The 27,488-nt window shown below is 42.6% G+C and overlaps 1 protein-coding gene across 1 annotated transcript in view; it reads left to right on the top strand.

Annotated features, from left to right (window-relative positions):
• TSHZ2 (teashirt zinc finger homeobox 2) overlaps positions 1 to 19,886 on the top strand; it is a 243,471-nt gene extending 223,585 nt beyond the window's left edge. The window contains exon 2 of the mRNA XM_044455558.1: positions 16,813 to 19,886. Within this exon, the coding sequence (XP_044311493.1) occupies positions 16,813 to 19,886 (3,074 nt within the window). The remainder of the gene's footprint in view (positions 1 to 16,812) is intronic.
• The last annotated feature ends 7,602 nt before the right edge of the window (positions 19,887 to 27,488 follow it).

Here is a 27,488-nt window from a genome sequence, read left to right as displayed (position 1 = left end):
TCAGTAGGAAATGAAAGAGGCGTTCTCAGGACTGCCTTTTCCGTGGGGTGCTTCTGAATGAGGGAGAAGGAGGAGAACTGTTAAAATACAGCAGAACAAGATTCAATAGTATGTGTGACAGAGAGGAAGATCTGTGACACACGGAGAATACCGTCAACGTTCTGACAGAGCCAGGTTTGTTCAAAGGTGACCATTTCACACATGCCAAAAAAGAGGAAATCCATAATCCAGACAGGATGCTACTTTGCATACTATGCAAATACTAATCCATATGTATAAATGCACATTTCCCTAGGTCCCCCCCCTCCACTTTATCTTCAAAAGAGAGTCAGTGTTGGACAAGAGAGCAGGGAGATCTGGGTTCTAGCCCCCACTTGGCCATGAAACCCACTGGAAGACTTGGGCCAATCACAGACTCTTAGCCAAACCTACCTCACAAGGTTGTTGTTGTAGTGATGAAAGGAAGTTCAGCAAGCTGCCTTGGGTTCCTCACAAGGGGGAAAAAGGTGGGTTATAAATGCACTGTAATAATAATAATAATAATAATAATAATAATAATAATAATAATAATAATATAAATAACCATTATAAATAGAAATATAACACTTCTCAGTCTAGTGATGAAAATTGCCAGCTGTTTATGTACATTCCCAGCCTTCTGTCCAGGTGTAAACTACCGAGGAGCAAATTGGAGGCTCCCACCCACCTTTCTAAGCATTTTTATTCATAATCTTTAAAATGGACTTTGATGTGACAGATGCCTTCAAACACAGGACATCCTCCAACAGCCATTCAAATGGAGGGCTGTACTTGAGGGAAAAGGACACCTGGCCTCCCTCTTTGATCACATCTCACCAGTTTAAAGGAACTTCATGGCCTCTAAATATCCTGGCATGGATCTGGACATGAACAGCATCTTGGAGCTTGCTGCTCATGTCCAAAGCTGAATTCCAAAATGTTGGGCAGAATTTTTTAGAACTCTGTACAGACTGCGGGTGGCAAGAAATGATGCTCCCCCCTTGGGCCACTCACCCCAGGAATTTATCTTCGAATTCTCTCCTTTCTTTCCCCTCATGCTTTTGTTTTATTATATATGGGCAGGTATTTATATACAATTTCATAATAGGCAAATTACCAGAAGTGAAGGTAATAACTATGAATGGTTTAAGACACATGTCAGTGAAATTAAGTGAAAGGTGTGGAAAAGGAAGTCACAAGAAATGAAATCATAGAGTGATTTTGTATTATTGACTGTATCAAAAGGAAAGAGAAAGGAGAGGCCTTTCTTGTTTAAAAAAAATCTGGAAACACCCCATTCAGAGTGAAGGTGTTCACCTTTAAAACCCTGACAAGTCAGCTCTGTGGCATAGTGGTCAGAGTGCTGGACTGGGGTTCAGCAGATTCAGCTTCCAGTCCCCATCATGTCACTGGGTGACTTTGGATCAGCCTCCACCTAACCTACCTCCCAGGATTGTTGTTGTGAAGGCAAAATGGAGAGGAGGAGAACCTTGCAATCTGCTCTGGGTTTCTTGCAAAGGGCAAAACGGTAGAGCTGAACTGTGAGGGGGTGGTGGTGATAGCAGCAACAACAGCAGCAATAAGCGTCTTTGAACCCAAACAGCTGAAAAAGCATTTCTTCTCACAGCATTCTGCCTTAAAATCTTCTAGCCAGACAATTCTTGGAATGTTTTGCGGAAGGAAGGAGCATGGCATCTGCAAAGGAGACATTTCCTGTGATGGGGAGGAGATGTCTTTGGGACACTAGGATCAGTCCTCTCTTATAAAATTTGCCGCCGTGTTGTGACTGGCAATGTTGTTTCTGCCTGCTTTGTGGTGCTTAGGGCTTTACCAGCCTCCTCTGAGGAGTATTTTAAATCAAATTAAATTGAAAAGAACATCACGCAAAAGGGTTGGGGTTGGGGTTAGCGGACTGTGGGGCTCACCTGTGGCAACCCTGTGGCTCAGCATCTTGTGAGAGCACTAGTGCGCCTCACCACCTCTCCGCATGGGACTCCCTGTTTTTATGCTTATGACTTCTGCGTGTGCCTCTTTGGAGGTGGAGAGGCACAACTGACTGCGGGACTTGAATTTGCTGGTGAACAAGGACAGCTGCAGAGCAGAGCCAATAGTAAACACTGAAGAGTCCCACGTCTGTCATCACTCCTAGAGATCCTAAAGAACTAATAATAATTTGTTAACCAATTCCATCTGTAAGATTCTGTGGCCGTGTGGGCTGCTTGCTCTTGAGGATTCTGGAAACTCATTCCTCTTCCCACACAGGATTCCTTTTTTCACCCCCACCTATCAGTCAGTAATTCCCACCACCGAGGGATTTTTCCTTAAATAATTTTTGTATGTCTATAAACAACAAGGTTAACCTGAATCTGCTGCATCCACCCTCGTACATATTTTCCATTTCCCCTACAGAAGGAACAGCATCCAGAAAACAGAGATCGTTATTAGGATATGACAGAAAAGCATCTATATGCTGCATTTTGAGTGTTCAGAAATCTTTACAAAGGGCCAGAAGCAGTGCTATTATCCCCTGATTTCTAATGGGTTGGATGAAATTAGGAGACAGGCTACTTAGTGAGTTGGTATGGCAAAAGCAAGATTCCACCCAGGTTTTTCTGACGGGATACCGCACTGCACAAGCTCCCCCATAGTTAAGTAGTCATATTTGAAATTATCCTTCTTCTGCTTGTGAAGGATGATAATAAAGTTAAAAGCTATTATGAAAGTAGCACTAACCAAAAGAAGTCATCTGATACAGACCATATGTAAGTGTTTTAATATAATTGCACTGAAGGTCAACACCGCTTATTTTTCTAAGGTGAATAATGCAGTGTAGGGTAGAGATCTAATTTTAGAATAGCAAATGCTGTGTCGTATGCAGAATTCTTGACTCTGATAAAGAGTCTTAGAGAGAAAATGCTGATCTTACACTGTGTTATTTGATACATTTTCTTTTTCAAGGGGCCGAGACTTCTCTGTACCCTTTGGTAAATATTCTAAAATCAGGTGGACATGAGATGGAGCAAGCTTCCTCTAACCATTTTAAACATAGGTGGGGAAGTGATACATTTAGGCAGGGATTCAATGGTTTTGCTCCACAAAGATCAAACTGCTGAAGTGCCCATAATCTTCACTCTCTACCTTTTGCTATTTTAACATATAAACACATTTCCTTTCTGGCATGCAAGCTTTCTTGACAATGCAACAGCAAAAAAAAAATCTTCAGGCAAATCTTCAATTATTCATCTGCCTCTACTATTTTTGTGCTACTTTTCATAAATGTTAATCTTTATTATTGCCTTAGCAGGAATGCCCCCTCACCACCCCCCACAAAAATAATAAAATAACAGCAGAGAAAGACCTGTTTCTAACATTACCTTTACAGCCTGACATAGATAAGCAGTGGTAGCTATATGTTCCCCCATCTGCAGGTTTTTTATACAGTTTCTATCAAACTGAAAGGTATTTTTTTAGTAGCTGCTTATTTTAAATGTACAAAACCCTTGTGTGTAATTCCATTAGCTGCCCTACAGCATTGCAATCTACAGTTTCCCTGAGGCTGTTGTGAAATATTGATGAAATCCTTGCTTTTGTGGCGTCCTCCGATACACTAAACAGTTGTCTGATGTTAGTTGAACTTGAATGGATCTGTTCAGAGCTATTTCAGCAGCGACTTCAAAGGCTATAAGGCTGTTACATTTTTTTAACAAACTGAAGTTTCAAAGCCTTACCATGTGGTACTTAAAAAAATACCAAGTTCATATCAAATAAACTATATAATGGCAGAAGTCATTATGGTGTGCACATGTCTCTGTATTCACACACACACACTTTTTATCAGTCGCGTGTGTGTGTGTTTCCATTTGTAAGAAGTAGCTTAAAAATTAGAGCTAATTTTAAACTCTGCCCTCCTCCCCTCAAAAAGCAACTCTGCATAAATGGCAGGCTGCCAAGACAGTTGAATGTCATCAGCATCCATGGCCCTTACAATATTAAACAGGTCATTCCACCAGCTTGCCTAGGTGGCCAGATACAAAGGTAAACCAGGTTCTCAACCTTTTAATGATTGTATTGGTGACTGTTGTCGGCAGGTAATGCTCTCAGGGAAGTTCACATGCCCACCTCATATAGATCAAGCAAGCATGAGAATGAGTGAAGAAACTATTTGCACCATCGACCAAATTCTCAGAACACTGACTGGAAGTTTGGCTCGCCTCATTTCCCCTCTTCATCTGTGCTCTTTGATCTTTTCATTTAACTGGAGAAAGGGTGCTTTGCAAATGGGGCAACTGATTGTGCATTTTTCTAATGTGTAGAACAGCCCCTTCCTCTGTCATGGAGTAAACTACAAAAATGCACTCATTTCCAGCATAGATGCAAGTTTAGGAACTTACAGCCACTTTTGGAAAACGCATCCTCCTGCTCAGGCTCGTATTTGGGTTGCAAGCAGGGCTGCTTGCATAATTTCCAAATGTGAGAGTCTTGCACATCTCTAAACAAGTACAGGATGAACAACCACATAGGCTAGCCTTGTCCTCTGCTGATGATGTGCACACTGGCCTGCTCTCAGTCACAGGTGCATACAGTGGAAAGGTTTCCCGTACAAATATGCATGCATGTGTGTAGTATGCTTCGGTACACAGAGATAACCCTTTGCCGTGCTGGCTGGACATCCCATTGAAGGGATGAATTTCTGCTCTGAGCAGCAGCAGCTGGGTATGTGGCCATGGCAGTGGGGCAGGGCCAAGGGTTATCTCAGGGGTTAGCATGAGCCTTGCATCAGAATGTTGCATCAGAAAAGTGAAACCTGCTAAGTCCTCAGTTTCACTCAAAGAAAAGTCCAGCAGCCTTAACTTCCTTGCCTCCTGGCCAGCTACTGGTGCTGTGTCTCTCTTTAAGCAGCTGCAGTCCTAGCTTTTAGTTGCTAGAAATCATCCACTTCAGATGCACACCCATCGACCAGAGTTAACAGAATTGTATTTGCATGTGGAGGGGAGGAGAATTCTTGGAATCAAGGCCATGATACTAGTCATGGGCTGGAGGTTTCACCTTTCTTTCTGTGCCATTTTCCCAGTTTCTAGGAAATTAGGTAGCATTCATGTTGCTGTTCCCTTCCCATACCCCCATTTTTATCTTAACAACAACCCTGTAATGTAGGCCAATGCAGTCTTTCATGGCTTAAACCAAAAAGCAGTAAGTTTCATGACTAAAGAGAGAATTGAACCTAATTCTTCTCAGCCCTACTCTGGCACTGTAGCTGTTACACTACATCGCACTAGTGAGCAAAATGTACAGGTGCATTCTGATCATGGATGGTCAACCTGCTCGTCCACACCCTGAAAAAGGACCTGAAAAGAAACACAGCTGGCATAGTAGTTGTTCCTGGAGTCTGCACTCACTGGCTGCAGTGTTGGACCTAGGAGACAGTGTAGGAGACAGCCAGACCCTGTGGCTTTCTTCTCATGCTTCTCCAAAAGCATCTGGTAGCATAGCTTGCTCAAGTAAGCCATTTTATTTAACAGCAGCAGCAGCAGCAGCGAGCCTGGGTGTGCCATGCAAAAAGAGGGTGGCTGCTCTGCTGTGCCCAGCAAGGCTCCAGGCAAAGCCCCAAAGAAGAGCTGGCCTGGATTTCACTAAGGACGACCTACGAAAATTGATCTGCTTAACAGCTGGGAGGTGATGGCTGTTCCCAGGTGCCCATTTTCAGTGTCCTTTCTAAAAAAGATGCAGTTGCCCCATTTGAAATGCACGCATTTTCCACTCAGACAAAAAGAACAAAGAGTGCAAAAGAACAGGGAAATATTGTTTGGGCTGCTTTTTGTGCTTTGTTTCAGGCAGGAAGCCACCCATGTTTTCTGTGGACATAACAATTAAGGGAAGCTGTGCCGGCCGTCTGTTCTGTGTCTCGTTCATTCTGCCCGGAGGCTCCCCCTCGTGGCAACTAAGTTTCCTGCCTTGCCTGAGCCGAACGAAACGTCCACATTGCTTCCATCCACCTCCCTGCAGCACCCTCCAGATTCAGACCTCAGTTCCCCTCTGCCCCACCCATGATAGCCAATGCTCAGGAGTGCTGCCTGTCAACATCCAAAGCACCTAGACGAGCCCAGCCTGGAGAAGGATGCACGCGATAAGGCATTCACTGCTGCAGGAAGAAGGGAAAACAGAAACCACAAACATGAACCTGGGCTTTGGGGTCTCCAGGATGGAACCTGTGAGCCCCCGTGCAACTCCAGGCACCTCTCTAGGCCCCTGCATCACCTGATTTTTAATAGATTTCCCAAGTTTTCTTTTTTAATAAATTAAATGAGAGGCTGGCACGGGGCAAATCAAAGACGTGCTTTTCAATACCTTTTCTACTTAGCTTGAAAGAGACTGATTTTCTGCTTTGGATCCCAGATGTGCTGTGGAAATTAGTACACTCAACTGGGGATCTGTAAGAGTGACTTCGAGTCCTCACTCAGTCACAGAGCTCCCTGGATCAGGCATGGATCAGGTATGGGGGCAGGCATGGACTATCCAACTAACTGAGCTCACAGGGTTGTTGTGAAGATAAAATGGGCATCAGGAAGATCATGCACACTGCCTTGGGTTCCTTGCAAATGGAAGCAAGCCAGAATATAAATATGAAAGCAATATTTAAAAAACCCTCTCAGCTTTCCAACTGATCCAAAGAGGTTGGAAACCCCTGCATTAGATTACTGCACAGGGCTGTCTTGCAGTAATCTGGACACTTCAGCTGGCCCTAAACAGGGCACAAGACTGTTAGAAACATAGAAACAGAGCGGGTTAGAAGGGGTCCCCTGGGCCATCTAGTCTGACCTCCAGTTCTTGCTGGCTCAGCTCATGAAATGCCTACCATGTGCATGTCTAGCCTATCCTTGAACACCCTCACCGACGGGGCTTCAACCATTTCCCATGGAAGCCCATTCCATACCCTCGGGGTTCTAACTGTCAGGAAGTACTTCTTGGCATCCAAACTGAACCTTGGTTCCCCGAGCTTGGCTCTACTGGGGCATGTCCTGCCCTCCTCTGCAGGGGAGTACAGGTCTCCACCCACCTCCGTGTGACACCCCCTCACATACCTGTATGTCGCCAACATATCCCCGCTGAGTTTTCTCTTCTCCAGGCTGAAGAGAACCAGTTCCCTCAGTCTCACCTCATATGGCATCCCCTGCAAACTGGCCACCAACCTTGTGGCCCTACGCTGCACTGACTCTAACCTGGCTATATCCTTCCTGTAATGTTGAGCCCAGAACTGAACACAATGCTCCAGTTGCATATTGATCAATGGGAATTGATCAATGGGATCATATTTGACCAGTACTCTACCATCTGCACTGGCACTCCATGCCCAGAGTGCAGGTATTAACTGACTTGGGGCCAGATTACCTGAAGGATTGCCTGCCCCCATGTGGGCCTGTCCATACCCTCAGATCATCTGCAGCCCTTCTGAACGTATCCCTGCTAAGCTAAGTTAGGAGGGTGGCAGCTAGAAAGCAGGCCTTTTCCGTCATGGCACCCTAACTATAGAACACAGGGAAGCTCGCCTCATACTCTTTTAAGCATCAGGTAAAGACCTTATTTTCCCCGGAATTTTAGTTTCACACCGTATAAACTCTGTATTGTATTTTGAATCCTCATGCCGCAATTAGGTTTTATGCTAGTTCCCACTTTTATACTGTTTTAACTATTTACATTTTCAACTGCAATCTAAGTGTTAAATTGCTTTAAATAGCTTTGAGCTGCCCAGAGAGCATCAACAATTGAGCAATATGAAAATGTAATCGAATAAATAAACTCAGCTCTCCAGCAACACAGGCCAACAGCCTAACCACTGTGACACACTGATTCTCACTATTAGTAACATTAAACATACTAATTGATCTGTGCAGCAGCCTGCATTTATTAGGTGATTCTTGGACAAATAGTACTTTCCTGAGACACTTAGTACTGACAGAAGGGGAGAATGATAAAAGGCTGTATGTGGAGGGGGCAAAGTTACTGAGTGAAATTGCCCTAATGCTGATAGCTATATGGAGGGTTCGTTTCTGTTTATGTGTAAATACTCTGGTTGGATGCATAAAGGTGTCAAACCAGAAGTGTGTCTGGCTGAATCCACTCAAGTTTACTTCCAAGTAGCAATGCTGAAAAAATCCACAACAGATTTAGCTAAATCTTGTTTGTGCATTCCATGGTGGATCAGCTTTTTTTGAGTCATGTGGACTCCACAGACATACCAACTGGGTTTTTGTTTGCCGCTTTTTGCACCATTTTCCCATGGGTTGGGATCTGAACTAGTGCAGGTACAGGGAACTTGTAAACAACAAAAACACCAAACCAAACCAACCAACCAGACAACCTCCTGCCCACCTACTCCAATGCCATTGATGAGTGGACATTTAATAAAAGGTGCCTGACAATTTGTGAAACACAGAAAAATGGATTTTAACAAAATCCAAGGCAAGAATAAGACTTGGGCTAATTTCAACAAAGGAAAAAGACCCAAGATGAATACAATTAGCACAGCCATGAAGCTGGAGACTTTGAAGGATCTAGACAGACTATGGAAGTGGGCAGGGGACAACAGGATGGCATTTAATGTGGATAAGTGCAAGGTCTTGCACTTGGGGCATAGGAATGGGTGTCATAAGTACAGGTTAGGGGACAAGTGGCTGGAGAGCAGCACTTGTGAAAGGGACCTCGGGGTGCTGGTTGTCTGCAGGCTAAACATGAGTCAGCAGTGTGATGCGGTGGTCAAGAGGGCGAACGCTACCCTTGGTTGCATAGCCAGAAGTGTGGCTTCTAGATTGAGAGAGGTATTACTACCACTCTGTACAACTCTGATGCACCCGCAACTGGAGTATTGATGACCTTTGTACCTCTCTTAGAGAGGGTTCCCAGAGTAGGCTTCTCCCATTGATCTTAAGAGGCATGAGGGCATATAAGGAAGGAGACGTTCCTTCAGGTATCCTGGTCCCAAGTCATTTAGGGCTTTATAGGTCAAAACTTTGTCAAAATGACAAAGAGGGGGCAACACTGCTGGCCCCACACCCGATATCTTTATACAAATCCCATGGGGGAGCAAGCTGCATTTCATAGAATCGTCTGCACAATTAATTCATTACATTTCTATATAATTCATTAGTGGAAGCTCTCTGGGCAATTCATAACTATTTCTTCCTTTTGGCCTTGCAAGTGATCCAACCAGCTCTAATGTTTCTCCTCCTCTGCATTTTATCCACAGCAGCCCCCTGAAGTAAATTAGGCTGAGAGTCAAGGACCAGGTCAAAGTAACTCAGCCATGAAACTTACTCAGTGAGTTTCATGGCTGAGTAAGGACTGGAACCTGGAATTCCAGGATCCCATCCTAACACTCTAATAGCTACAATCACTCTGGCTCTTAGCTGAGAGAACTGTGGGCCTTGGGACTGGGCCTTGAATCTCATAAGTAGGGTTGTGGGTTTTTTGCTACATCAGTTTTCCCCAGAGCTCTCAATGGAGCGATGCATGGACAGCATAGGCCTGAAGCATCCAACACTTTTCCAACTGGGTACTTGGGCCTCAATGAGCTATAGTAGCCTTCTCAAGCTCATGCCTTCCAGATGTGCCAGACTGCAATGGTCGGGCACATCTGGCAGGCCCCAAGTTGAGGAAGGTGATGGGTTGCACTCATGCCAGTGTTCCAACACAGTTAGGGCCACTTCCACCTAATGAGAAGGAAGGACTCCCTGGAGAAGAGCCTAATGCTGGGAACAAAAGATGGCAAAAGAAGAAGAGGATGGCAGAGAATGAGGTGGCTAGATGGAGTCACCAAAGCAGTTGGTGTGAGCTTAAGTGGACTCTGGGGGATGGTGGAGGACAGGAAGGCCTGGAGGAATGTTGTCCATGGGGTCGCAATGGGTCGGACATGACTTCACGACTAACAGCAACAACACATGTAAAACTTTTTTTCAGAAAATGCCCTATTTCAAAAAAGCTTCACAGTTCATTTGAATTAATTACAAAGCAGGTTCTTTTTTTGATTTTTATCATTTGTCGCTATGTTTTTAATATTTTAAATGCTTATGTTGTGAAATGAATGCTTGTACTCCAGTAGGGATACCCCGATATTCCATACCATCTGACAACAGTGGATGCAGATTTATGGTTTTCTTACTTGAATACACCAAATGTGTCTAAAAAAATGGAAAAAAATATGTTGCTGGGAGGGGTCGAGCATCTTTGCAGGCACCAGCAAAGATCCCTGGATATTGCAATCCTATTGCAATCATATATAACATTCCCTCTCTCTTCTGGCTAACTGGTTCAGCAGCGCAGCCCTCAACATGTTATTGGCCTATAACTCATGGGAAATGTAAAGCCATTGGTTGGGGTGGTATAACTTCTGGAGGCCACTTATCCCCCATCCCTGATTTGGAGGTCAAAATCTGTAAATTGTTTATTCATTTACAATACTTTGGTCCATCATGAGGGGATCAGCAGAGCTCAAAACCATGAAAAAAGCTGGGATGCAGCTTCATTAATTTCAGTGGGAAGTTCACAGGAGTTTGACACAAACCATAATGAAACGGATGGGATGGTACAAGGACAGGACCCCGCAGCCCAGAGGGGCCTTCCTCTGGGTAAATGAATGCAGGACAGTAGCCACCATAGAGTTAAGAATGGCTTTTCCTACCAGGTCTCGCTTATCTTTTCTCTACTCTTTCAAAACAAAGCAAAGACTCAATAGGAGAACATGATAAATCTGCAACCATGAACTAAAACAATAAGCCAGGTTAGGATTTGCCTTTGGTTTGCTAATGTAGTTAGACATCTTCAAGAGAAAGCGATGAGAAGTGGTCATTATCCATTATCTGCATGAAATATTTTAAAGAAAGAAAACAGTCTTATGCCAAAAATAGAAAAACAAAAGATATTCCTGTCAGAACCAAAGGAAACAAGATCACATCCAAGCACTGTGAGATTGTTTTCATAGCCGTGTTGTTTTAAGGGAAATTGGGAAGTATGAATGAAAAAATACAGATGGCATGCATGGACTTTGTGTGGATTAGTGGTGTTTTTCTGGAGGATAATCATTCACTGTCCTTCTCCTTGGCCAAAACTAAAATTTCCAGAGCTGTGGGGAGACATTGGGGAGAGAGGGAAGGAGAAATGCATGCATTTTAACAAATACTGTGATATGTGGAAAGAGAGAGTGTGTGTGTGGAGTGGGGAGCATTTGTAGGCAGGAAATCTAATAGATAAATTAAAGTTTTAAAAGCCAAGAAGGAAAAATTAGGTCATGCCTATTATAATTTGGAAGTAATTCCATACAAAGTATTTCCCAAGTCAAATGAAGTGTTTTGATTTTGCCAAACTCACACCTGCTCAACCAATAAGAACAAAGTTACATGACAATATTCAGACTCTGCTAGTGAGCACTACACTTCCAGTTCATGCCAAAGGGCTGGACTAGAACTTCTGGAGGGCCAGATTTGGTTTTCTGGGCTTGAGTTTCGGCACCCCTGTTGTACATGAAGATGGTTCGATGGCCTTTGGACCAGGGATGGCATGCCTAGGTGCGGGGCCACCCATGGGCGCCATGGCATCTGCAAGCTCAGGCTGTGGCCTGGTCACTGACCTGTAGACAATAGGGGAGCTGAAGGGAGATCAAACCCACCCCCACCAAATGCCCTGGGACTAGCAGGACCTTTAGCAGTGGGTGACCTTTCCTTGTTCTTCTCCATCCAGCCATGGGAAACATATGCAGAAACAGAGACAGTCGGTGGTGGGAGGCAGCAGGTAAGGAAAGAAGTAGAATCAGAAAGTGAAGTGAAAGGGAGCCCAAGAGGGGAGGGACAGAAGCAGAGAGTGAGAGCAAAGAAGTATCCTGAATGAGTAGCATACGTACCAACATAGGCAAGTAGGGAATCTCCAGTGACTTGTGCCTACCTCTCTACAGTAGCCAATTGGTGGAGATGCCCAGGGCACCTTTTCAAATGTGAACTGTTCTTGTTGATACATCCATCGAGTCACTTCCAATTTATGGCACTCCATGAATGAGTGCCCTCCAAAATGTCCTGCCCCTGACAGCCCTGCTCAGCCCTCCTAAGTTCAAGGCTGAGGTGTTCTCTATGGATTCAATCCATCTCTTATTTGACCTTCCTTGTCTCCTGTTGCCTTTTACGATCCCTAGAACTTCCTTGTTTCTGCCACGGAGTTTTGCCTGAAATGAATGTAGATCCCTTCCATAGACAAAGCCCTGGGAATCCATCTTAGACAGGGCACGCACATTCCCAACATTATGAAAAAGCTTCCTCTAAGCATTATGGATCAAGTGGAACCAGTTGCCATTGAAGGGACTGTAGCAAATGTAATGTGTGCTCCAATGGCATCATTTACTGACTTGAAGAACATGTCCACACACACACGGCACTGGGCTTTCCTCCCCTTTCTGATGAAACACAGCAGTATTGAAGCCAGTGGCTGGGGTGTATGGGAGTTGTAGTGGAAAACATCTGGAATGTGTCAGTACTTTCACACATCCAAATATGGGGAAATATCTTTGCACATCCAACTTGCCTGTGCTTGATAAAGACATTTTTGTGCAATAAACTAATTGCAGAGAATGGTCGTAATTTTTTACTTAAAGGTTGTAACCATATGTAGATTTTTATATTTAAAAAATCCATGTGGCTCTTTCAAAATCTCTTCTGCTAATCAAGTATTCCCATGAATTAATCTCCTGCGTTTCAATTTATATGAAGATTTACATATGCTGAAACCTTCTTAAGAAAATCACAGAGAGGACACCATGCGCATTCATTAAACACCCTGACTGTCTGCATTTTAAAGGACTTTAGCTGTCTGGCATAAAATGCCCAAAGCAAATGAATGATCTAGGGAGAAGAGTGCTTTTAAATATATGATAGTAAATGGAATGCTTCTCCTCGCCCACTTTTTTTAAAGGGTTATCGGCATCTTTCGCCATGATTCAAATGGACTTGAGTAGATAGTAGATGGTTGGGTAGATTTGTGAGAGTGCTTTCCAATCTGTTACCTTCCCTATTTCTTTAGATCATGTTTGTGTTCAGTACCAAGGAACAGGCCATCTCAAATAAATAAAAAAATCAAAAGGACATCTCAGCATGAGCTCCTCTTCAGTTAAGGTTACAGTAAACATGTCAAAGCCTAATTAAGCAGGAAATTTTATCTGCATTGCGGGGGAAGGATTTTACCTGGCTGTTACATTTTTTCCTATCAGCTGGTCCACTGAAGAGGACAAAGACTATCAGGAAGGGAAGACAACAACAAGAGAAAAGAAGGATTGCCCTTATTCATACTAGTTTCATTCAGACTTCATTATGAACTTCGTTGTTGTTAGTCATGAAGTTGTGTCTGACCCATCGCGACCCCATGGACAACATTCCCCCAGGCCTTCCTGTCCTCTACCATCTCCCAGAGTCCACTTAAGCTCATGCCGACTGCTTCAGTGACTCCATCTAGTCACCTCATCCTCTGCCGTCCCCTTCTTCTTTTGCCATCTATTGTCCCCAGCATTGGGCTCTTCTCCAGGGAGTCCTTCCTTCTCATTAGGTGGCCGAAGTATTTCAGTTTCATCTTCAGGATCTGGCCTTCTAAAGAGCAGTCAGGGTTGATCTCCTCTAGTACTGACCAGTTTGATCGCCTTGCGATCCAAGGGGCTCGCAGGAGTCTCCTCCAGCACCACAATCCAAAGGCCTCACTTCTCTGGCACTCAGCCTTCCTTATGGTCCAGCTTTCACAGCCATACATTGCAACTGGGAAAACCATAGCCTTGACTAGACACACTTTTGTTGGCAGGGTGACGTCTCTGCTTTTTAGTATGCTGTCTAGATTTGCCATAGCTTTCCTCCCCAGGAGCAAGCGTCTGTTAATTTCTGGATAATTTTAAAATATCTGGAGATACTTTGCCTCCTCCCCACAACTGGGTTGTTCTTGCAGGAGTGAGCCTTGAGCTCTCTTCATTCAATGTGGGGGCAAGATCTGTAGCTTCCCCCGTTATTTTATATCCGATCACAGTTTATCCTTATGTTTAAACTCTTAATTGTACATTCCCTTAACTATAGTTTGAAACAAGCCAGCTTCATAGCCCATAGTTCAAAGCTGGTTGTTTCAAATGAAACATAGATCAGGTGAAGCACAGTTTGCTGAGTTCAGTTTACAAAACAAGCTGTGGATAACTAAATGCTTCCAAACTCCTCTTTGAAACTTTGAAACATACGGAGGAATGAGGAGAGAGGAATTCATAAGCCCAAGGCTGACCTTGGCTTCTTTAGTTTTTTGGTTTTTCTATGAAGTCCAAAACCTTCAACACAGCTTGAATGAAGAATTGGTCAATCAAGGATTTTAGGCATCTTTCAGATCTGAAAAACCAGCAGGAGAGCTGGCACTGCTGTGCAGCAGTGTAAAGCCACCTGTTTCCTCAAGGGAGTGTTGGTACCCAAATGACCGCTATGTCTGCCATAGCTGGTATGGGAATTCAAGCCCTTATTCAAGCATTTAAATGTCTTGAGTCAGTAGTGTCCACCTGCTTCCCTACAAACTAGTGCAGACACAGAGATTATAATAGGAAGTCTGGCTCTAAAGAGCATCACCTTGCAAGATGATGTAGACTGTGATCAAAACCAGGGACTTCTTGATCATGACTGTGGAAGCATGAGACCTGCTCCCTTTATCTGCTTGCCCACTACTAAGTCTGATGGTTTTTGGCTGCTGAGTGTAAAAAATAATTCACACACATTTGTTGGGCTTGATGCTGCTTGCAATTCTAACTGGGTGCTTCTGTTATTTTATTTTGTCCATATTTAGGGTTTTACTTGCTATCATAACCTGTATTGAGAAGTGGGTAGAGTTGCTTTAACAAACACTCAAAAGGCAAAAATAAAGTTTCATGGTAGAACACATACGTTACATGCAGCAGGACCTAAGGGCCTAATTAAACACCATGATAACTGCATCACCTGTGATCATGGTGGCGTCTTTTATTTAATTACAGGTACAGGGTGAAGAGGGGGATTTTAACCATTCCTAACTGCACCATCAGCAAAAAACTGACAGCAGATTAGGAAAAGCTCCCATTGTGGCTGAGGTTAGGCGACAGTGGTGGCTACGATTGTGAAACATGTGTTCTGCCAGGACCACATGGGCTCTAGGTTTTGTGAGCAACCTTAGCATGGGAGCTGTGCTACATAGCATGTTAAAAGATTTATGTTAAACTAGCATACTGTAAAATACAGTGCTGCCCTTCAGCACCATCTCTATTTGGGTTCAAAATAATCATTTTGTGTTTTTGGGCTCAGATCCTACTTCTGCTTCCGACATAGATTCTTGGGAAAGTGGCTTGCCTTTTAGCTCCAGCTTGCCCTCTAGAAAATGAATATTTGTGCTCAGCTATGGCCAGATTTACAGCCTAATTTTAGACCTGCAGAGTACCAGCTTTGCTGAGTTAGTGGGCACATTCAGAGTGTCACAGGTGGTCTCACAAAATGGCCTGCCCATTCACAAAATGGCTTGTTTGGGAGTTCTGAACTGTGGCTTCTTAAGCATGGTTCATCTTAGCTGGGTTCAGATACACCAACCAACATTTCAGCAACAACCTACAGTTCAATAACAACCCACACTCATCCCATAGGCAACCTTTGGGAGTGGGTTATCGGGAATCCAATCACGGTGAGGCAGATTCACATGTAACATATCCAGCTGAATAAATTTTGTGTCTGCCCAGATTCTCTGTCTCAGTGTGGTTCTACATACAAGCACGGTCATTTATTTAAATACTGTGCATCTGCTGACCATTTGTATAACCAAAACTTCTGAAAGATAGAAGCTGTGTGTTTTTATGATGTGAACTAATAATTTCAGACATTATGCTCTCCTTGCAGAAATGTCAGAGTACCTGTATTTAAAATATGTCTCATGTGTTTTTGATGGACTTTTGGAAGAATTATTAAGCAAGATAAAATGTTCAAAGCAGAGAATGTAAGAATCTCTACCAACAAACATAAAATGCTCTTCTAGTTTGGCAATTTAAGAATGTTTTTAAAGTATTCCATTGAGGATTGATGGCCACTTAGATTAATGGATTGTGTATTTCATGTGTTTCTGCATCAGCATTCCCCAGTTGTTTTGGACTTCAACTCCTCAATTCCTGACCATTGACGATGCTGGCTTGGAATCACGAGCGTTGAAGTCAAAAGCATCTGGGGGCACCAGGTTCAGGAAGACTGCTCTGTGTATGGGCATATAGCACCAAAAATATCAATAGAATTTCTCCTGCAGGAAACAATCAGAATTTCCCTTATACCTTATTTCTGTACATCCTGAAATGTTTAATCAGTCTAATCAAATGGCATAATATTGTAGTACCTGAAAAAATCACCCTTAAAAGCAAAGTAAAAATAGAGCTATATCCTTTATTTCATGACCCATTGTTATTTTCCTGAGTGGGCTAATACCCATTTGATCACATCATTTTAATGGGACTTCAAATAATCTCATGTATTAATCTCTAACTGTTTTATTAAGGGATAGTTAGGACTTTACTATTGCAACAGGAGAATTATTAACTCAAAACCTCTAGAAGTTAGGAAGAATTATGACCATCTGCCAATAAAACCCGGCAAGCCTCTCCGGCTTTTTCAAGTCTTGTGCTAACGGTCTATAAAGCAGAAGGTTAAAATGAAATCCAGTAGGGAAAGCAAATGCCAAAATTAGCTAAACAAATGTACAATGTTCTTATTTAGGTCCATCTTTCATATATCCCTACTCCTCTTTCAGGTTATGCCCAAGAGGACGACCTAAAAGACGAAGAAGACATAAAAGAGGAAGAAGATGATGATGATGAGAGCAGTTCAACAGCCCGTCTTCAGGGTAGCAACGACCCCGGCACTGACGAAGAGCATGATGCGCGCCATGATGCAAAGGGCAGCTTTAGCTACCAGAATTCTCCAGTAAGTCATATCTCCAATCAGGATGTGGAAAATGAATCACTGCTGAGTGATGCGAGTGACCAGGTGGCGGACCTGAAGGGCCTCTCCTCGAGAGACACACAGGACTCCAAAGCCAATGTCCACACCAAACTTCCAAGCGAAGCACACAGTTGCATGGATAAAATGACAGCTGTCTATGCCAATATCCTTTCAGACTCTTATTGGACAGGTTTGGGGCTAGGGCTCAAGCTGTCCAACTCCGATAAGAGGGGATGTGACAACAGAAACGGAGCAAGCAAAAGTGACTTTGATTGGCATCAGGATGCATTGACCAAAAGCCTGCAACAGAGCCTGCCAGCTCGGCCGGTTTCCAAACCAAACCTTTTCAGCTCAGTCCAGCTTTACCGGCAAAGCAGCAAAATGTGCGGAACTGTCTTCACAGGTGCTAGTAGGTTTCGGTGCAGGCAATGCAGTGCTGCCTATGATACCTTGGTAGAGCTGACTGTCCATATGAATGAGAGTGGTCATTACCAAGATGACAACCATAAAAAAGACAAGCACAGGCCTACCAGCTACTCCAAGCCCCGAAAAAGGGCCTTTCAGGACATGGATAAAGAAGATGCCCAGAAAGTTCTGAAATGTATGTTTTGTGGTGACTCCTTCGATTCTCTTCAAGACCTAAGCGTTCATATGATAAAAACAAAACACTACCAAAAAGTGCCTTTGAAGGAGCCGGTGCCTACCATTTCTTCTAAAATGGTAACTCCAGCAAAGAAACGTGTGTTCGACATCAACAGGCCTTGCTCACCCGATTCAACCACCGGGTCATTTGCTGACACCTTTTCCTCCCAGAAAAATGCCAATCTGCAGTTGTCCTCGAACAATCGTTATGGTTACCAGAATGGCGCCAGCTACACGTGGCAATTTGAAGCATGCAAATCACAGATCCTCAAGTGCATGGAGTGCGGGAGCTCGCATGACACCCTGCAGCAACTCACCACACACATGATGGTCACAGGTCACTTTCTGAAGGTCACCAGCTCAGCTTCCAAGAAAGGAAAGCAACTTGTTTTGGATCCTCTGGCTGTTGAGAAAATGCAGTCACTTTCTGAGGCTCCAGCCACGGACAGCCAACATTCAAAACCTTCTAGTAATACATCAACTGATTCTGCAGCTCCTTCTTCAGAACTGAAGAAAGAAGGTAAGCAAAATAAAGCTGAGGAAGTGAACAAAGATGAGAAAGCAGTAAAGAATGAAGACTATGAAGAAGCTCTTCAAAAACCACTAGATCCTACAATGAAATACCAGTATCTGAGGGAGGAAGATTTAGAAGATGCTTCCAAAGGTGGTGGAGACATTTTGAAGTCTTTGGAAAACACTGTCACCACAGCCATCAATAAAGCGCAAAACGGAGCACCCAGCTGGAGTGCATACCCTAGTATCCATGCAGCATATCAACTCTCAGAAGGAGCAAAACCCTCCTTACCAGTGGGGTCTCAAGTTCTGCAAGTTCGGCCAACTGTTGCAAATAAGTTGAGGCCTATTGCTCCAAAGTGGAAAGTCATGCCTTTGGTTCCTATCTCAACTAACATGGCCCAGTGCACTCAAGTGAAGAAGGAAGGAGAGACCAAAAAGGAAGTGCAGAAGGACTATGCTAAAGAGGTCAACAAAGCTGATGCTGTTCCTACCTGTCAAAGTGAAGGAGAATCTCCCTCTCAGGTCGAGGTGTATGTAGAGCCCAAAAAGTCAGAGCCAAGCCCTTTAAAAGAAGAAAATAAGGCAAGAGAAGAGGAGGAGAAAGAAAAAGTGAAAACAAAGGAGTCTGCAACATTATCTCTCAGCAATGGATGCACTGCAACTAACCACTCCTCAGAACTGCCTTGTTTGAACCCACTGAGCGCCCTGCAGTCTGTGTTGAACAACCACTTGGGCAAAGCAAACGAGCCTTTGAGACCTCAGTCAAACTCCAGTCCCAGTTCAAGTTCAGTCTCTATGTTCCAGAAACCTAATTTAAATATGATGGAGAAGCCAGTTTTATCTCCCACGCCAACACCCACAAAACCTGCAGGTGTTACATCCAGGCATTATGTGTTTGAAAGCAATGACCAGCCAATAGACCTGACCAAGTCAAAAAGCAAGAAAGCAGAGTCTGTTCAAGCGCAATCTTGCACTTCCCCACCTCAGAAACATGCGCTGTCTGACATTGCAGACATGGTCAAAGTTCTTCCCAAAGCTACAACACCAAAACCTGCAGCCTCCTCCAGAATACCATCCATGAAACTGGAAATGGATGTCCGACGTTTTGAAGATGTCTCAACAGAAGTCTCTACCTTGCACAAAAGAAAGGGCAGGCAGTCCAACTGGAATCCTCAGCATCTCCTTATTTTGCAAGCTCAGTTTGCTTCCAGTCTCTTCCAAACTTCTGAAGGTAAATATTTATTGTCAGACCTGGGCCCGCAAGAACGCATGCAAATTTCCAAATTTACCGGACTGTCCATGACCACCATCAGCCATTGGCTGGCCAATGTCAAGTACCAACTCAGAAAAACTGGAGGGACAAAGTTTTTGAAAAACATGGATAAAGGGCATCCCATCTTTTATTGCAGTGACTGCGCATCTCAGTTTAGAACCCCCTCGACATACATCAGCCATTTAGAATCCCATCTAGGTTTCCAAATGAAAGACATGAACAAGCTGGCCGTGGAGCAGCAAACCAAGGTAGAGCAAGAAATCTCCAGAATTTCAGTTCAAAGGTCTCCTGAAACAATAGCTGGAGAAGAGGACACAGACTCTAAGTTCAAATGTAAGTTGTGCTCTCGGACTTTTGTGAGCAAACATGCAGTAAAACTTCATCTAAGCAAAACACACAGCAAGTCACCAGAACATCACTCACAGTTTGTAGCAGAAGTGGATGAAGAATAACTCTTAAGGTATGCATGCCTTAACTGCAAAACTTGTTTTAACATTATGTGTATCAAAGGAAGGCTCTTAAAGCACATCTGCTTTCTTAAAATGTTCCAGGATGCCAATTTATCTCCATACTCTGGCTCCTCTGTCTATAAGTGTTGCATAAGAGAAGAAACTTAGTATGTGCAATTGTTCCCATCAGTGTGCCTCCTCGATGGGAAAGGGTGTGAGGCTTTTTGCTCAGGCATGCCACTGTTAAAGGCACAAGAACCTCTGCCAAGAAAAGAGTTGGCAACTTTGCTTGCTGTTGACACCAGGTTCCCAGTTAGTGAACCAGCCCATTGTTCATGCATTTGAAAAGCGAAGCATGGAGGATACTTCTCTCTAAATGGCAACTATTGAAATTGCATTTCTTTGCAATGTTTTAAGCACCTGTCTCTTCCTTTCGTCCCTTTTGTCCCAAACCCCCAGCAACCTGGATAAAAGTGTCATGTTTTTTCAGTGACTTGTTTCAGACATGGAGTTTCTCTGTTTGGTTCCTCTGATTTCAAGAACTTTAGTGTTTATTGCTCCTCCCTTCGTTGTCCGTGGTTGATGGTACATCAGTTCTGTTTTCAAGGATGCTGCCCATAACACCCTCCATCTCAGGATCCAGAGTCCAGGATCCTCCAGTTAAATGAGGAGGAGCCTCAGCTCAGTGGTGCACCTTGTGCCTTGATTGCATTTCATCTTCTCACTTCTCAGTATCTTCCTCAAGGCACAGATGCACACGATCCCCCTTCTGCACAAGACCCAGACGCTCAGAGCAAGGAGCTGGAAAACAGGTTTCCCTGCCACCGCTTCTTTAGACCAGCCAGAGTGGTTTCCCTTAGATTTGAGTGTCCAAGCTCACCCTGCTCTTGCACAGCTCCCTGCCTTACTCAGGAAGAGCCAGGGAACCACACAGATGTTGCTATGGGTAGGCTAAGCCCCAAAGTGCAACTGTAGCTTAAGAGAGCCATCCTGGGTACATTTAGACAGGAGGAAAAAATCCAGCCATTTTATCTCCTTGGATTGCATGTTAAGAGTCTTGACTTCCCCTGCCTGTCCCATGCCCATTTGATATTGGTCGCCTCTTCATAATCCGGAAAAATGCCAGGTTTTTTCCTTAACCACAATTTAAATATCCATAATTTTCAAAATCTGAATAACCAGAAAGTACCCTGAAACTGTCAAGCAACGCAGTTCTTACTCAGTGCACTTCAAGCCTGTACTCCAGAAGTGTTGGTTATTTAGTGATTATTCTCCATAAATTTATGGTCTCATAGGTTCATTTGTGTAATAATAAATTCCTTTGTCACATATAAGTGTATTAGAAGTCTCACTCGTCGATTGTTTTGCCTAATCCTACTCCCCTTGGGATATTTACCCATTCTTTTCTTTGTAACTGGATTTAAATGTATCAGCAAGGATTTTATTAGCAACTTTGGGTGCAGAAACTTCCCAAATAGTTGGCTCACACTATTATATAGTCATATGCATGCATATATATCTATATCTATATATTACTTATAATTGTGCATGATATTTTTCACAGAAAGTCCTGGCCCCTTATTTACTTGTCTGGAGTGTAACCTGCATTTATGCAGATGTGGTCTCATACACAATGCTGACTCTGTTACCTTTACTAGCAGTACTATTAGGCCCCCAGACAACAAATGGATTGAAATGAATGGAAGTAATACACAGCTTTACTGTTCCTAGAATCAGTTCTTCATACAATGCTGACTTTTTAAAATGAGATCAGAATTTTCATAGTCCAATTTGTATGGGTGTTGTTGATCACATTTCCGAAATGGAGACAAATCACTCAATAATATACTTACAACCAGTGAATATACTTAATATACTTTAAGTCTACCACTTAATTAAAACACTTAACACCAATATCTGAACTCTCATGAGTTAAAATAAATAGCAAGCTTGTTGCATGCAAATCCAAATAGCTGCTGAAAGCACATGTTAGTCATCAGTAAAGTCCATTGTGTTCAATGGGATTTACCTCCGGCAAGTGTGTTTAAGATTGTAACCTTAACAGTACAATCCTGTGCATATATCCCAAAAGTAAATTACCCTGACCTTCATAGGACTTAAAACCAGTTGTGTATAGAGTTGTGGTCTGAATTCTGAAAGACTTGTGATCAACAGGACTGAGAGAATGCTCTGCAAAGCAGCCATTGCAAATTTGTGTGGGAGTGTGTGAGATGCATGCTACATGTATACAAATAGCTATGAAACTTATCCTTGCAGTCATGCCAGATATGAGTACATCTGGGTCCCATTCAATAGATCAGTCTTATAAAACGCCTGTATGTATTGCAGTGCTATGTGGACTCTATGCTGCCATCATTCCAATCCTGAGTTTCTACCAGGATAAAACCACCAGACCTGCTGTCACAACCAGGTCCTCTGGTTTGTTTCAATGAGGAATCCAACCAATGGGTGCAAGAGCAGGAGATGCTGTGAAACAGCTCCTCCTACTGGAATAAAAGTGGAAAAATCATTGTTGCTGGCAGAACTATTTGTGCCAAGGAGGGAGCAGACACCGGAAGCAGGATAGTTGTGTGCATCAGCTTCTGAACTCATAGGAACACAGAAACAAAGCAAGTCAGAAGGGGTCTCCTGGGTCAACTAGTTTGACCCCTGGCTCCAGCCAACTCCACTCATGACATGCCTACCATGTGCTTGTCCAGCCTATCCTTGAACACCCTCACCAATGGGGCCTCAACCACCTCCTGTGGAAGCCCATTCCATACCCTAGGAGTCCTAACTGTCAGGAATCCTGGAAGTTGGCATCCAAATTGAACCTTGGTTCCTGAGCTTTGCTCCATTGGAACATGTCCTGTCCTCCTCCACAGGGGAAAACAGGTCTCTACCCATCTCTGTGTGACTCCCCCTCACGTACCTCTCATCACTCAGTTTGTTCCTTTACGAGTCCTCTTCTGTTTTCCTTCCCAATCCCTCAAAATGCCAGGCTTGCTTTTGCCAGCATAAGCAGTGGGACTCTTTGTTTGGCCTTTCACAGAAAACTGGAGCTAGCACAGTGGAAGTGTAATACAATCACACCACCCCTGCCTGACCCTAATCGTTTGAGCAAATTCAACATTCTAACCAAGGGGACCCTAGTCCTTAAGTCATTAGCATGCTGATTCAGAATACCAGTCATGCGCAGAACCAGGATTGCCAACTGACTAGACAGAAACGGCCAGGCCTGCTCCTGTTCCTTTTGCAGCATCTCCATCTACAGAATCCCAAAGTGATGTGTTCTACAACAGGGAGAAGTGCATCCCCTTCCTGATCAGACTGCAGTTCAAATCACAGGAAGAGAAGCAGACTGAGAGTTGGCAAACCTCTGTAAAACAGCGGCGTGTGAAGTGCTCCCCCCCTGCACTAGCACACTTCAAACCTATCAACATATAGCATTTTTAATAACGAACCAGCATAGGGGTTTGGCTAAGTGGAACTATTATGGTTCTAGTGCTATTCAGAATATCCAAATTATGGCACACAGCTGCACAAGGACCCATTAGTACAAAGGTAATGATGCTGCCTTTGGACACTTCTCTAGTAAAGCACAGTCATTAAAAAGCCAATGAAAAAAGCAATAAAAACACACTCCAAGTGAATTAATATTAAATAGTTGATTTCTGGACACACATTTTGGAGTATCGGTGCTGTATTATTATAATGAAAACATTTTAAAATGCAAAAGGACCCATTATTTCTCTCTGAAGGACAGGTTTACACCCATCATTATGATACAATTTGAAATCCCACATACTTGGTAATAAAAGAAGTGAAAAAGTTAGGGGGAAAGTTAGGGGAGAGTATTTTTGTAGACCTTTCCGTCCATCTGGGTAGTTTTTCTTGTAAGGTGTTTCTGCTTCCTTGTGTATGGATATTGAAGATCAACACATTTTGGATACTGTCCAAGAAAAGGCATGTGCTTGAACATGTGAAAATATCTATTAAGAAATGCTGGGAATGTACTTCTTTTGCAGTTAAGCCATACCACTGCAGCCCTCAACTAAACAGGATTCGTTCAGAGAAAAAGAGTAATTTTATTGCAATTTGATTCTTGATAAGTCTGTTGCGACTGAAGCCTAAAAGTCCAATCCTTTCCAAAAAAAAAAAATAAAAAAAATCCCACTAATGCGATTCTCCAAAATACACATGCATGGCATTGTAGGTTTAACCTGTAAAACAATTCTTCAGCTTTTATGTAAAATAAGCTCAGGTTATATTCATCAGCACTTTGGATGAAAGATAAAGAATTAAATATTTGTGTAACACAGGCAGAACAAATCCTGCTTGTTGCTTCGTTAGCATTAAATTCTGCCATGTCTTAGACACATGCGCACACACACGGATGGATAAAACCAACCCATTACTCACACTATTTTCTTTGGGACCTGAACTTGTACCTAGCCTTTACCTTAGTACCTTAAAAGGAATATATTTAAATTGCAGGGATGGTTATCTGGACCTATAATTTTAGATGGAATGCAAAATGGCACAAATAGGATGAAATGACAGTCTGCTTTGAATAATACCCAATTTTAAGTGCTAAAGCTTGACTAAATGCTGTAAAACTGTGGTTTAAAAAAGACTTTGAAGTTTGATCCTGATCTTTTCTTGAAAGTTGGAGGTAAATGGGATGCAGTTCAAAAATTTTTGCATGTTTGTTAAAATGATTAGGCTGCATTCCTAGCCTATTGTAAAATTCAGTTTGTTTATAACTACATATTATTAATAATAATATTGTTAATACAATATCATTGGCGTTATTAATATAAATATTAATATATAATAAATATACAAGAAATAAACCACATATATTTGATTTCTACAATTTTATTTAAGATATTGACATGTTTAGAATTAGCAAGGTTTTTCTGAGGACACATAAGCTAATTTTAATAGAAAATATGTATATTAATTATTTTTGTGTTTTTAAAATAGGTTTTGAAAATAAATGCATATGTAAAAATTGTATCACAAAATAACAAATGGCCAAATTTAAACTATGTTCTTCTACACAGAGATACCTTCTATTCATGTTCTGAAATTTTAGTTTTTACTAGTTTATAAAATAGTAATTTCAGATACAGTTTTCTTTTATTGTTATTTTTAAAATATCTAATGTGGATGCATCTGCTTTCTTTTGCACATTCCACTTGTGTTGCCTTCTCCCTGATTTTCTCACAGGTATTTGCACTTCCCAATATAACAGAGCATTATATTAGTTTTAAGGATTTAAATCAACCTTTTAAAAAAATCACCTTCTAGTTTTAGCCAAAAGCAAATTTTGTCATTCTCCAGCCCCTTCAAGAATGCTTACTCCATTAAAAAGAAATTATATAATAAGTCCCTTTTAGCATTCAGATTTTAGCTTTCAATGTATTTTTCCTAAATCTACATTAGCAGAAGAGTTTCACTTCATGCTTTTGATAAAAATATGTATGAATTAGAATAATTCCTGTTAGTCAGATCTTTTATTATTTTATTTTATTTCATTTTTCTTCTACCCACCCACACTGCCCCATTTGGGAAACAGTTTCTTTTCTGGAAGCATTCACTAAACCCAATTCTGGTATCTGTATACAAATGTTAAAATTAATGCATCCTTGCTGTATGTGCACATTTAGATTAGGGCAAGGTTTCAGATCGATAAAATATAGGTTGAAATTAATCATTTGTAGATTGGGAGGGTGTTCCTGAAAGGCTGTGAAACTCTTTCTTGAGTTAAGGGCAGTATGCCCCTGAGTTTCAGCTGAGAAGAGGAGTGTTAGAATTACTCTGTCCATTTAGCTAGCCCTGCTGTGACTGGACCGCACAGATCCAGCCTACTAATAAGCAGGGAACCGCAGTCACTTCAGGCAGGAGGTGATGAGAGCAAGGGTGGACGCCTCCAAGGATTCCTTCTCAGTTCTCTGGACATTCCCTTCAGCTGGAGGACCCAGCTGGGTGTCCCCCACAGCCTCCTGCCTCACATATGGTGGAGGACCAGGGCCAAAGCAAGCTTCCTCTGCCAGTCCAGCTGAATGAGGAATGAGACGGCGGTGCCATCTGGCCCTTCCCTTTATGCAGCAAAATGTCTTAGACAAACCCAGGCAAGGATCTTGGTCTTGGCCAGGATCCTTAGATTCTGCTTTCTGCTGCTTTTGGAGCTGTCAATTTAGATGAAGTCAGCTGTTAATGTCTATGAAGAACTAACCTGCAACTCAAGTGTGCCTCAAAGCAAGAAATTCTCTCCAGGAGAACCCTAGTATTGTTCCCATCGCTTTGTTTGGGGGTGACTTGGTGAGCAGAAGCACTTCATATATGCTCTGAAGCACTCTTACTACAAGTGTTACTGCTGAGTCCAGGAATCAGAAAACAGATTCTGACCCTTAAGCCTGCTTTAATTTCTATACAGTGTGGAGGAGAATGATTTTCCTTCAGCCTTTGGAAAGTAAACAAGCCATTCCCTGAAAAGAATCAAATTGAAAATAAGAATACTACAAAAGGGAAAAAAGATGCATACTGATAAACAGGGGTGGGTCCCCCCCCCCATTTTCTCCTTTGTCTTTTCTCTTTTTTTAAACCCATCAAGTTTAAAGATTCCATGGTGCTTCCCCCCCCCCCCCCACTTTATAGAAGACAACTGACAATTCAGTGGTAAATGGAAGAAAGAGAGGAACAGAACTGAAAATCCTCTAATGCATTGACACTAACGTGCCCTCTATTGTTGAAAATGAGCAGGCAATCATGAATGTTCATCAAATGGCTCCTAATGCAGTTAAAGCATTCAGCGATAATTCCTCCTTGCATTTATAATTACTGTCATAGACTGCACACCTCAGTGAGCAGATTAAAGCTATAAACTATTTAGCCATAGCTTTAAGATGAGGAACTTGATTTGTCTGGCAGCAGTTATTTGTTGGAAGAGCTTGACACTTCACATAAAAATGACTCAACTTGATGAAGAACAATGCAGCTTGAACAATGCAGAGGTTTTAAATCAGTCATTTATACCACGCCCTGGAAGGATTGCAAAGCAATTTGTTAAATGATCTATAGGACACGCAGATAACTGCATGTGTTAAGTATACCAAAATAAAAAGGTAAGACTTTATGGGGCTGCTGCTTTTCCCACTTTTTTTTTTCTCTGCTTGTTCCTATATAAGCAATTCTCACTGTTGAGATAAGCGTGTTCCAAGTTGGGGCTGAATGTGAGTGCAGAACTCACGGTGCAAAAACACAAAGCAAAGTGGGTGAGAAGGTTGTTGTTAGTGGGTGAGGAACGAGGTACTGTCAGTGTAATGGTTCCCGGAGATGAGGAGAGTTGGATCAGATTGTCTAGACGGGAATCTCTGTGCTGCTTCTGCTTCTGAAAGCAAGGCCAATTACAAGAAAGCAAGGCCAATGACAAGGATTACACATTCTTTTGTAATGTGTAGCCCCCTCCCTATAGGGTGGCCACTCGTACACTACCCCAAAAGTTAAAAATGCATTATCACAAAAGAAGAAGCAGATTGGCATCCTATTTGCATATACTAATTTATCTGTAAAAATAAAAGTAGTTATCTACCTGTT

This window comes from Varanus komodoensis, unplaced genomic scaffold (assembly GCF_004798865.1).
Source record: "Varanus komodoensis strain SLA01 unplaced genomic scaffold, ASM479886v1 scaffold8, whole genome shotgun sequence".
Taxonomy (NCBI): Eukaryota; Metazoa; Chordata; class Lepidosauria; order Squamata; family Varanidae; genus Varanus; species Varanus komodoensis.
This window is presented reverse-complemented; position numbering and strand designations above follow the sequence as displayed.